The 11,519-nt window shown below is 48.7% G+C and overlaps 1 protein-coding gene across 2 annotated transcripts in view; it reads left to right on the plus strand.

Moving 5' to 3' along the window:
• UBE3C (ubiquitin protein ligase E3C) overlaps window positions 1–10,350 on the plus strand; it is a 115,503-nt gene extending 105,153 nt beyond the window's left edge. For both annotated transcript variants that reach the window (XM_070368994.1, XM_070368995.1), the window contains exons 22-23: window positions 2,780–2,910; window positions 8,987–10,350. In XM_070368994.1, coding sequence (XP_070225095.1) covers window positions 2,780–2,910; window positions 8,987–9,157 — 302 coding nt within the window. In that variant the 3' untranslated portion in view covers window positions 9,158–10,350. The remainder of the gene's footprint in view (window positions 1–2,779; window positions 2,911–8,986) is intronic.
• Window positions 10,351–11,519: the final 1,169 nt, after the last annotated feature.

The raw sequence follows: 11,519 nt of genomic DNA on the forward strand, positions 1-11,519 counted from the left end.
GTGCTGGAATAGTGTGCACTTGAAAAAGAAGTGCTTAGACCTTGACGTCACACAGTGTGCAGAAGTGAGTTCAACAGGATGAGGCCTGCAGGTAAAAGCTAGAACTGTAACACTTCTGGAAGAACATAGGAGAAAGTTCTCATGACTTTTGGACTAGGCAGAGTTTTTAGTTGTACACGAAGAGCGTGGTCTAGAAAAAAGAAATGGGTAGAAATTTGGACATCCTGAAAATTAAAGATTTTGTGCTTCAAAAAATACCATCAAAAAAGTGAAAAAACAAGCCACAGGTTAAGAGAAAATATTTTCAAGTAATGTATCTAATAATGGCTTCTGTTCCTTTGTACACATTATATATCAAGAACTTCTGCAACTTAATAGTACGATAAATAATTGGTTTTTAAAACATGGGAAAAAAATAAAAGTGTTTCACTTAAGATATATACAAGTATTTGGTAAGCAAATAAGCACATGAACACTATTAATCATTAAAGAAATGCAAATTAAAGTGTAGTGCAATACTACTACGTATCCACTAGAATGATTTATCAAAAAGATAGCAATACTCAGTGTTAATATGTGAAGAAATTTGAACTCTCTTGACTGGTAGCAATGTGAAATGTAGAACTTCTTTGGAAAAGTTTCCAGGTTATATAAAAATTGTAGAACAACTGGATTTTTGCATAAGAATGATGCTGTACCCACAAGTCACACCATATACAAAAATTAACTCAAAATGGCTCAAGAACCTTAGTACCTAAAACCATAAAAGTCTTAGAAGAACATAGGGATAACTCCTCGTGACCTTGGATTTGGCAGTAAGTTCTTAGATATGACACCGAAAGCATGACCAGAAAAAGGACAGGTAAATAAATGGAACTTCATCAAAATTAGACTTATGCATCAGAGAACATTATTAAGAAAGTGAAAAGACAGCCTTTGGAATGGGAGAAAACCCTTGGAAATCATGTATCTGGTGAGGTCTGGCACCTACAATGCGTAAAGAACCCTTACAGTTCAATAGGCAGACAGGCTGATTCAACAGTGGGCAAAGGGCGTGAGGAGACCTTTGCCAAAGAAGATAGTCCCAAAGGCCAGTATGCTCCAGAAGATGTTCAGCGGACCAACCACTAGGGAAATGAAAACCAGAGCCCAGGGGAGAGGCGCACAGGCTGAAGACAAGTGCTGGTGAGCGAGTGGTGAAACTGGAGCCCTCATTCATTGCTGGTGGGAGCACGAAGTAGCAGCTGTGGAAAACGGTGGTTCCCAGAAAGCTCAGTGTAGAATTACTCTGTAAACCAACAATTCTGCTCCTAAGTCCTGTATGGTGGCAGGGGCCAAAACACCAGTGTTCACAAGACATTGTCACAAGAGCCAGAAGCTGGAAATAACCCCAGTATCCACCGAGATGATAGATAAGGAAGTGTGCTATAGACATAGGGTGGGACTTTCATTAAGTCTTAAAGGAATGACGTTCAAGTACAGGCTTCAGTGTGGGTGAACTCTTGAAAGCATTATGATAAGTGAAATAATGACAGACACAGAGGATGTATGTTGTAGGACTCACATGAAATACCTAGAAGAGTCAGGTTCCTAGACACTGGACTGGAGTCACCAGGGGCTGGGAAGAGCATGGGCAGTCCTGCCCCGTGGTCGTGGGCGTGTCTGCCTGGGAGGATGGGAGTGTTGGGCCGGAGAGGGCGCTGGCGGCTGCCCCGCAGCCTGCGTGGACTCACACACCTGAAAGGAGCTTAAATGGTGGATGCTATGGTGTGTCTTGTACCACAACTAACAAAACCTGTCCAGGCTCATCTACCCGGAGCCCTCTGTTCTGTTGAGGGCCATCGCCCCACCGTTCCTCCAGGGTCACTTTTGAGAAGGCTTTGGAAACGGATATGTATGTAAACATGTGCTTGTATCCACCTTTCGGTAATTACTCGTTTGTATTTCTCTAAATTGGAACTCTGATGTTTATGTCCAGGGAGATAATACCTAAGGTCACATTGTCCTCCCCACCAGTCCAGCCTTTCCTTGCCCAGAAGTGGTCTTGGCCTGTTTGCGTTATCCTGTCTGCACTGATAGCATTTACCTTTAACGATCTTAACTGTTCCTATTCCAGTAAATAGGTTTAAAATATCACCATATTCATTTTGGTGCCAATTAATACACTTAAGATACTTCATTGATGGTATTTCTGTAGTATATTAACAGTGAGGGAACAATATATAGCAATTATTTTAGTTTTAGGAAGCACTTAACTAGATTAAAAGTTGTAAGTAGCAGGTATTACTCTTCAGAGCATTGGTCTAATCGAGTGCTGGGGTTGGTTGGTATCCATGGTCTGTACTTTGTTGTCAGAAGGACGGGTGATAAATTTACATGCTAAGATGTGTTGGTGAAATAACTCGCTGTGTTAAAGATCCCAGTGAGTCTTCGTTTCTAGGTGCGTGATCGTCAGGCAAGTCCTGGGTTACGTAGGGTTTGCTCCCCAGCCGAAGCCGAAGCTCAGCTCCTCGCAGAGCTCTGGAAGCTCAGGTCCTTGGCAGCACGTCTTGCTGCCAGAGTCCATCTTGTTTGTTCCTCACTCTGGCCTCCAGTGCTTTATCCTTCTGTCCCCTGCATCCTTGCCCATCATCCCCCAGGACAGGGTTGGCTTTGAGCCACAAGCCTCTGCCCCTCCCTGGCCCGGCACGACGGAGCGGAGCTGCTCCAGTGCCTTTGGGAGAGCCCCGATTCTGCACTGACCTTGTTTTCCCTGAAGATGTCTTCCTCTTTGTCCTAGGAGGCTACTCTGCCGAGCACCCCGTGATCAAGGTCTTCTGGAGAGTCGTGGAGGGCTTCACGGACGAGGAGAAGCGCAAACTGCTCAAGTTTGTGACCAGCTGCTCCCGGCCCCCCCTCTTGGGGTTTAAGGTACCCAGGCTCGGGGCCCAGCGGTGGGGTGGGGAGGGGCAGTAGGGGCCGAGTGAGCCAGGGCCACACGTCGTTTTCAGGGAACAGTGTTTGCTGCAGCGGTCAGAGTGCCCAGGCTGTTACTTTTCCCTGTGTCTGTAGCCTCATTAACCCAGTGTTTCGACTTGGTCACTGAAGGATTGGCTGTTATCTGTGTACCTGGAGCTGGTCTTATTTGGGTTTTTCCTGCGTTCACAGTCCTGACACATTGCTGGGGTGCCACTGTGACGAGGCTTAAGCGTGAGCAGACGCTGCAGCGGGCGGGCTGACCCTGATGCCCGTCACCCGTCCTGGGGTCTGTGCGGCGCAGGCTGCTCTCCCTTCCCAGCTGAAGAGGACGCGGGCTCCGCGTGCTCGCAGGTCTGTTGCAGGAGTGGCAGGAGAGCGGAAGCTGACCTTCCTCACTGCTTCTCGGTTACTTCACTTCACGTTACTTGGCCTCACTGTCGTTTCTGGTAGTTCACGTTGATCTCATAAACTGAGTATTCTTATCACTTGAAATTGGTCATGGGACAGCTTGGGTTTTCCTTATTTATAGTAAAAGAAACGAAGCTAGGTTTAACAAAGAGAAAGACAGCGGTTGTGTATAACGTGACGTGATGCCGAGTTAGGGGAGCAGGTACATGGGTGTGCTTGTGAAGCTCACAGATTGACATTCGCCTGCTAGTAACCTTTCATTGATGAGTTACACGTCAGTTATTTCACTTTGAAATTGCTTACAGTGTATAGAAGGGCTGCACCAGCCCACATGGACCAGTTGTTAACATTGTGTCACATTTGTTTCCTCATTCTGTATTCATGTATTTCTTTTCGGAATCATTTGGGAGTAAGTTGAAAATATCATGTTTCTGCACATTTTAATTGCAACACCAATCTTTCTTAATAATCACAGTTAAATTATCAAAGATAAGGAGTGTGCAGTGATAGATTGAGATTATCTAATCATCTCGTTCACAAGTATGATCCTGAGACCAGCAGCTTCAGCATCACCTGAGAACTTGTCACACGTACACATTGGCAGGGCTCACCCAGACCCCAAATCAGCTCGGGGAGGGGGCCGGCCGCCTGTTTGCACCCCCCTCAGGCATCGAGGGCACCTGCAATGGCTCCAGCCCTGCAGCGGCCTCCGTGGACCTTGCGCTCCCCCGTCTGGACTCCAGGCTGAGGCCACACGTTGTGTTTACGGGCCGGTTCCCTGAGTCTGTGCTGTCTTCAGCGGTCCAGTCACATTATCTGAGAATGTCCCTCTGTGCAGTGGAGCAGTTCCACCCTCAGGACATGTGTACTCAAGACAGACACCCTCACGTGTTCACACAGCACTCACAGAACTGCAGCAGCCCACAGCTGCTCATGGAGAAAGAGAATGTGGTCTGTCAAGGCAGTGGGGTATATTCAAAAATTAAACGGGATGGATTGCTGATGCAGATGCCCTGTGTGTGAGCATTGAGAACGTGGTCAGTGAAGGAGTGAGACACAGGAGGTTGTGTGGTTCCTTTTACACAAAACGTCTTTAAAGGGGGTGGAAATGGAGCACTTTGGGGGAGAACTGGCAGCATTCTGAAGTAGAATTTAAACTACATTTAAATGAGTAAATGTTATAGTATGTGAATTACACTTAAAAATTTTTTTTAATTGACATTAATAGCTTAATACAGTGTCCCAAAGAGTGTCCCAGAACAAGAGAAGCGGGAACATCCCTGGTTGTCCAGTGCTTGGGAATCCGCCTTGCAATGCAGGGGCCAAGCGTTCGATCCCTGGTTGGGGAGCTAAGACCCCACATGTCCGAAGGCAGCTAAGCCCATGTGCCACAACAAAGGCTCCCGTGTGCTGCTAACGCTTAAGACCCGTTGAAGCCAGATAAAATAAAGAACCGGAACAGGGAAGTAGAGACATGGGCGCGAGCTGTGGCACAGGTGCAGTGATTCTGTTTCCACAGGAGGTGGGGGAGCAGTGAATAATAAAGACACAAGTGTAAGCAATTAGTGAATAATATTGCTCAGTGATACTAGCAGAACTGAAATCCCTTCTCTGTCTTCCAAATTCTCAGAGGGAGAAAATAAAGCCTGCAAAACAGGACAGCCAGAACCAACTGTGTTTAGCAGATAATAGAACACAAAGTTAATGTGGACAGTCATAAAGCATAGCAGTGAGAGCAGGCTGAAGTGCCAGAGCAGTGAACGCGCAAAGAGGAAATGCAGGTGTTAGAAGGAAAGCACTCGGGCTGAGTTGGAGGAAAACTGCTGTGTCCAAGCCAGACACCAGACAGGGGTCACAGGTTTGGGGGATGGGAAAGCTGAGGGACCTGTATCAGCGTTTGAAGTCTCAAGTAGAATTGCAGGGAGACTTAGTGATGCTTCTGGCTTGGGATATAAGCTGCCCTCTTCTCCAAAGAAACGGATGGACCGACTTGATGGGTTTGAGCCCTGATCTGCAGAACCAGATGTGAAAAGCGGGCAGCAACCTGAAAGAAGCACATCTGTGCCTTTTGGTTCATCTCAGGCTTGTGGTGTGGAGAAGGCGATGGCACCCACTCCAGTGCGCTTGCCTGGAAAACCCCATGGACGGAGGAGCCTACCTGCAGTCCATGGGGTCACCAAGAGTCAGACACGACTGAGCGACTTCACTTTCACTTTTCACTTTCATGCATTGGAGAAGTCTTGTTGCCTGGAGAATCCCAGGGACAGAGGATCCTGGTGGGCTGCTGTGCATGGGGTTGCACAGAGTCAGACACCACTGAAGCGACTTAGCAGCAGCAGCTGCATGCTTGTAGTGAAGTCTGGAAATCTTGCTGTGTAGGAGGGATTTAGAGAGCAGGAAGAATGCAGATGAAATGTGCCCAGTGGCTCATATAAATGGAGTTAGTATAAAAAGCTTTCCATCGATCAGAAGTTTTTATTGTCTAGTGATACAGTCACGTGAGTTAAATCCTTACGTATTAAGATTTTAGTATGATTAGATAATTTTGTGAGTAACATTTATAAGGAAAGACAAAGCTTATAGTTTTAGACAAAGCTTATAGTCTTCCAGTTTCAAAAACCACACTAAACCTGGAAGAAAACTGAGTGTGGTTTCAGGAAGGGAGGTTTGGAGGACCTGCTCCATCAGAGAGCTGAGTGGAAGGCCTTCGCTTCGGTAGAAATGGGGAGTCTGGCTTGAAGAGTCTGGATGGTCTGGCCAGTGGAGGAGCCGGTTGGCGTGTCGCAGGTTTGGGGGTGGGAAAGCTGAGGGACTTGCATTAGCATTTCAAGTCCCGAGTAGAATTGCGGTTAAAATTCTCTGGTCACCTGTTGATGATCCCGTATAATCATAACTGAGTTATCATTATACCATGAAAAGTGATTTTTTGAAAGCCATGAAATAGTCGTCCTATTTCAGGGGTTTTTTCAGTGTGAGGTTAATTCAAGCGTTTTCCGGCGCTTCTGACATCATCCTTAGACTCCGATCTGGGGAAAGCGCTGTGAGGCATGTGCTCCGGTTGGCTCAGGGTGCCTGCTGGCGGGGCGGCGGACTCAGACTCGAAAGCAGAGGATGCATCCTGGCTGAGGCGCCCTCAGCAGCCCGGGTGGCCGCACGTGACCTGGAAGAAGAGCAGAATCTGCTGAAGCTAATTAAAGCTTAATATGCTTAATGAATGTGACTGTTACAGACACAGAAATCATTAAAGTGCTGTAGAAAATTGTTCAGTTGCCATCAGGCCTCATAATAAATTGATGATTTTTCTCACTCTGAATTAATGCAAATTCCCGTTGTACTCTGCTTAATTATGCACAGAATGGTGCCCTTGACTCAGATTTCAATGAAGAACTTCATTTTTTAGGTTCTGAGACTCCAAGTAGGAAATTTAATTAGCATTATGAAAGAAACAGTAAAATGTGGCATGTGTCTGCAAAACGTATTTCAGACTTTACATTGAACACTGTGTGTACAGCGATCCTTCTGTTTCAGAAATGTGTTTTTAATACATTCAAGCATTTGAGAAAATTGTTTCCCTCAACATCTTCAGAGTGCTAAGTAATAAATGTAACACATATTCTTTCTGTTCCTCTTTTGGTTTCTATTGAAACATCTTAAGCGGCATTTAAAGTGGCACATGAATTATAATTAGGGGAAAGACAGTGGTTCTAGCACTCGTTGCCTGCTACGGAGCTCGCTGAGATGCGGTTTCTGTTTGCCAGCGGAGCAGCACACAGAGATGGAGCAGAGCAGTGTGTGGGCCGCACTCACGCTCAGCGCTGCCCACGTCGTCAAGTGTGTGCTGCACTCGGCATGCAGGTGACAGAGCCCAGGTGAGGCATGCTCTCGGCTGCTCAGGCGCCCGCGGTGTGACCGGTGCTCTGAGTCCCCGTCTGGGCAAGAGCGGCACTCCAGTCTTGTTCTCTGTTTTCCTCGACAGTGGTTAGTAGGTAATTATTTTTTATGCTAGTCATGTTTTTCCTTGTAACAAAATTAATGTTTTCATTATAGAAAGTTGAGAGTTGTGGTTAGTTATGAGAGAAAACAATCCCTGTGACTGCTCTGCCTGGCCCCGCTGTGGGCGTCCTGGCGCCAAGGAGCTGCACCGCCCCTGTGCACGGTCCCCGCCCAGACCATCCTTCACTGGCCTTAAAACGCCCGTGTTCCGATGTATCCTTTCTTCCTTTCTTAGCTGATTTCTCTATTAAAAAAAAACTATTTTTTCTCATCAGCTCTTAGGTTGCCCTGAGGACTGCTGTTACAGAAAAGATGGAGTAAATCTTGACTGTTCCTCATTTACCAGTTATTGAGGGGGATAGCTTGCGTTCTAAGGACAGCTAGTACATTTCCGTTTTCCTGTCATTCTCAACCTCTAGCGTTTGCTGTGTTTCAGTCCATGGCACCCCCTCCCTTTGATCTTCCGTGTCCCACCTGCGAGTGGGCAGTGGGCTCTGGGTCTGTAAATAGGACCCAAGCCGCTGTGGGTGGCTTCTTGCTTCCTGCTGTGAAAGGATGGTGACTCTTGCTTGACATCTCCTGGCCAGTGTCTGGATCACATGTTTTCCAAGAGGCCCTGGTTCCTGTCCTGGAGGCCAGGTTGGTAGAGGGCAGGGCTGGGCCCTCGGGCTGCTCGTCGCCAGAGGTCAGTGTGTCCAGGCCTTGCCAGTGCACAGAGCTGGGACATGGGCGCTGTCTTCTTGAGAGAAAAATTCATCAATGCTCACACTACTTTTTCCAACTGACATTCAGGTGTGTGAGGTTTTTATTTCTTTGATTTTATGTTTGGATCTCTTTTTACCAGTGATTAATCTTGGCTCTTATTATTAATAGTTCATTTGCTTGCTCTGGTAAATTCTAGGATCCTACAGTAAGTTATATGTAATTCTCATGTAATAGTTACATGTAACACTACAGCGATTTTAGCACAACAGCACCAGTAATTTACTGTGACATTTCTGAAAACCATTTAAGATTTCTCCCCCTGCCTTTTTTTTCTGGCCACGCCACATGGGATCTTGATTCCCCACCTAGAGTTTGAACCCCCGTCCCCTTCATTGGGAGCTCGTGCCTTAACCACTGGCCCGCCAGGACACTCCCCGTGGTTCTAAGACACTGGGAGCACCGCCCTCTGTGAGTGTGCCCCCAGCACCCAGCGTCCCGTGTTGAGAGGGGCCGCCCTTTCTCCTTGACTGACACTGCCGCCTCGCCCTGCTCCCGGGTCCCTTTGTGGTTCACTTGGAGAGGGCCCTTCCCATGTTTTCAGCAAAGAGGCTTATTTATGCATTCAGCTCTTCACCCTGTACCTTTTAAAATTTTAAACTAATTTTTAAAAGGCAAAAAAACAAAAGCTTTAGAGGCCTTTCCACCAGAAGGACTCTGTGCCCCATGTGCTCACGCTGTTCTGTCCTTTTTGATGCCTGAAGCCCAGACACAGTATCGGGTAGAAATTTGGAGCAGGTTTGAGGGCAGTGAAAGAGTGGGTGTCCCCGTGGGGACAGGTGAGAACAGCCGCCGCATCTGCCCGAGTCTGAAAGGCTCCCTGCAGGCCGTGCCTGGTGACCGCCGTGTGCCCGCTGTCTTGCAGGAGCTGTACCCCGCGTTCTGCATCCACAACGGGGGCTCCGACCTGGAGCGGCTGCCCACAGCCAGCACCTGCATGAACCTGCTGAAGCTCCCCGAGTTCCAGGACGAGGCGCTGCTGCGGAGCAAGCTCCTCTACGCCATCGAGTGTGCCGCGGGCTTCGAGCTGAGCTGACCCCAGGGTGGCCGTGGCCCACCCTCTGCGGAGACGGCCTGGCCTCCGTGCGCCCCCGGCCAGCAGGGCGCTCGCGCTGGACTCCTAGCTCTCCTGGGTCCCTCCCCGCCACCCCTTCCTGCATTTTTAAGTGATTTATTAAGTTGTGCTCACGTATTTAGATGGACATTGCTTTTCAAATAACTTAAAATAACAAATGTTACATGCCACGTGGCTAACATAGTAATTTTGCCAAGAAGAGCACAGTTTTAAGACTGGTGGCAACTCAGTGAAATTAACCAAAGATGAAGTTTTGGCTCTGCTGCAGATGAGCCCCCCAAGCTGGCGACCCGGCGCCTGGGGAGGGGGGCACTGCTCCGACCCAGCTCCCATCTGCAGAGACTCGGGCCTCTGGGGAGACATGGGCCACTGCTTCTCGTGTGGTTGAATTGTTTACAAGCCTCATTGTTAAAACTACAGGCTTTTTTTTTTTTCCTGCTGCCTTTTCCCAAAGTGGTTAGGTTGGAAAATAGATAACAATGGTAATATTTTATTTGTGTTTTTTAAGCCATCTCCCCAGAACGGGACTAGCATGCTTGTTTCCAATCTGCCGCTGACCTGCATCGTAATGGTTTGGACATTCCTGTGTGTGGGTGTGTGTGAGGCGGGTCCTTCACTCTCTTCCTTTCTGTCTCCACCTCGTGCCTGGAGAGCTTTCGGGGTGTTGGGGGGGGGGGGGGCTCTGTCCTGCTCCTGTGCGTGTGCGACCCGCGTGAGCGATGCTTTGGGAGGAGGCCCGCAGCCCCTCCCGAGTCACTTGAACCAAAGTGGCGCTGCGCCTTTGCACTGCGGCCCGGCCCCGCCCCCTCCTTCCGGGTGCTGCCGGGCGGGGCGCGCGCCGCGGCGGGGCGGGGCGGGGCGGGGCGGTCCTCTCGGGATTTGGCACTTTATCAGGACCTGGCGAGAGGAGTGTCTGAGAGCGTCGCCGGAGGACGCAGGTGCTGGCCGGTGTTCTCTGTCACTGGAGCTCTGGGCTGGCGTGGGGGACGGGCCACAATTAGCAATATCCTTTTAAATGTGGGGGAGCCGAATGACACTTTTAAGACAATGACCATTATCAAAACAAAATGTATAATTTCTTAATTTGAAGAATAAATTAAGTGTTTAAATGCTATTTGTAGTCTTGATATGCAGAAATAAATAATTAGGGTTTGTCCTTGGTTTTATTTTTTTATTTTAGGTCGTATTATGTTGGATGTTCTATGTCTTCTTTACGTATTAATTGACTTGTGTATTATCAGTATTTCGGAAATGGAATATCTGGGACTGAAGAGAAATGGGCAGTTACTCTTCCTTGGATTTTCTTCTTCGGCTAATCTGAGCTTATTTATTTATTTGTATGTTCCAATGGCTAAATACTTATATTAAATTTTTTTCCCAAGTTTGTGTTGGACTCATACCCCACATCATTGTGATTGGTTCTCTTCTGCCCTAGTAAAGCCACGGCTTCTAAACATCAGTTTATCGCATTGTTTAAATGTCATCAGTGGAGACAGGGTAATAACAGGCTGTGGTTCAGAATCTGATACACCAGACGGTGACGCCTGGCGTCTGAAATGTCCCAAGCGAGGCTTCGAGAAGGCTGACCTGTAGCAGCCCCTCCAGCTAAGGCCCTGGGAGAGCCAGGCTCGCCAGGGACAGCTGCCACCTTGCCGGGTCCCTGAGGGCTTAGCGTTACATTACTGAGAAGAAGCGCTCGAGTAAGGTTCGCCCTTGTCCGTCATCCTGTCTGCCGTTTCCTGGTTGTCCTGGCTTCCTGCTTCGTGCTGGTGTGTCTGTGCTCGTGCCCGGGAGAACAGCTGAAGGCCTACCGTGATGCAGAAAGATAGAAGCTGAGGCTAGTGTTCCGCTGGTGTCTCAGTCACCTGTCCCGAGTCCCTCCGCTTCAGGTCTGAAAGGCTTTCAGTAGCGAAGTGAAGGGTGTCCCGGATCACACAGCCTCGTCTGCCACACACAAGAGCAGACGTCCCTGGAGTTTGTCCTGGGAGGAGTTAACGTCCACTCCCCAGACGGTGAGTCGCTGAGCCCGCTGTGGGCTTCCAAAGGCTCCTTCCCAGCGTCGCGGTGGTGGCCAGAGTGGACAACCGAGGCCGGTGACCAGCAGGCGCAGGTGGGCTGTCGGGAGAGGGCTGAGAGGAAGGAGGCAGGGCTGGCCAGGAGCCCCTGGCGCCCCAGAGAGCCGCGGACTGCCGGAGGCCTCTGCTTCCAGAAAACTCGCCGAGCTCTTAGGCCTGAGTACTTTGCACCTCAGCTTACCTATCTGTGAAACGGGGACAATTAAATACCGGTCTCCCCCCACTAAGACAGACCCACTTCAGCACCT

The sequence above is a fragment of the Bos mutus genome, chromosome 4 (assembly GCF_027580195.1).
Source record: "Bos mutus isolate GX-2022 chromosome 4, NWIPB_WYAK_1.1, whole genome shotgun sequence".
Classification (NCBI taxonomy): domain Eukaryota; kingdom Metazoa; phylum Chordata; class Mammalia; order Artiodactyla; family Bovidae; genus Bos; species Bos mutus.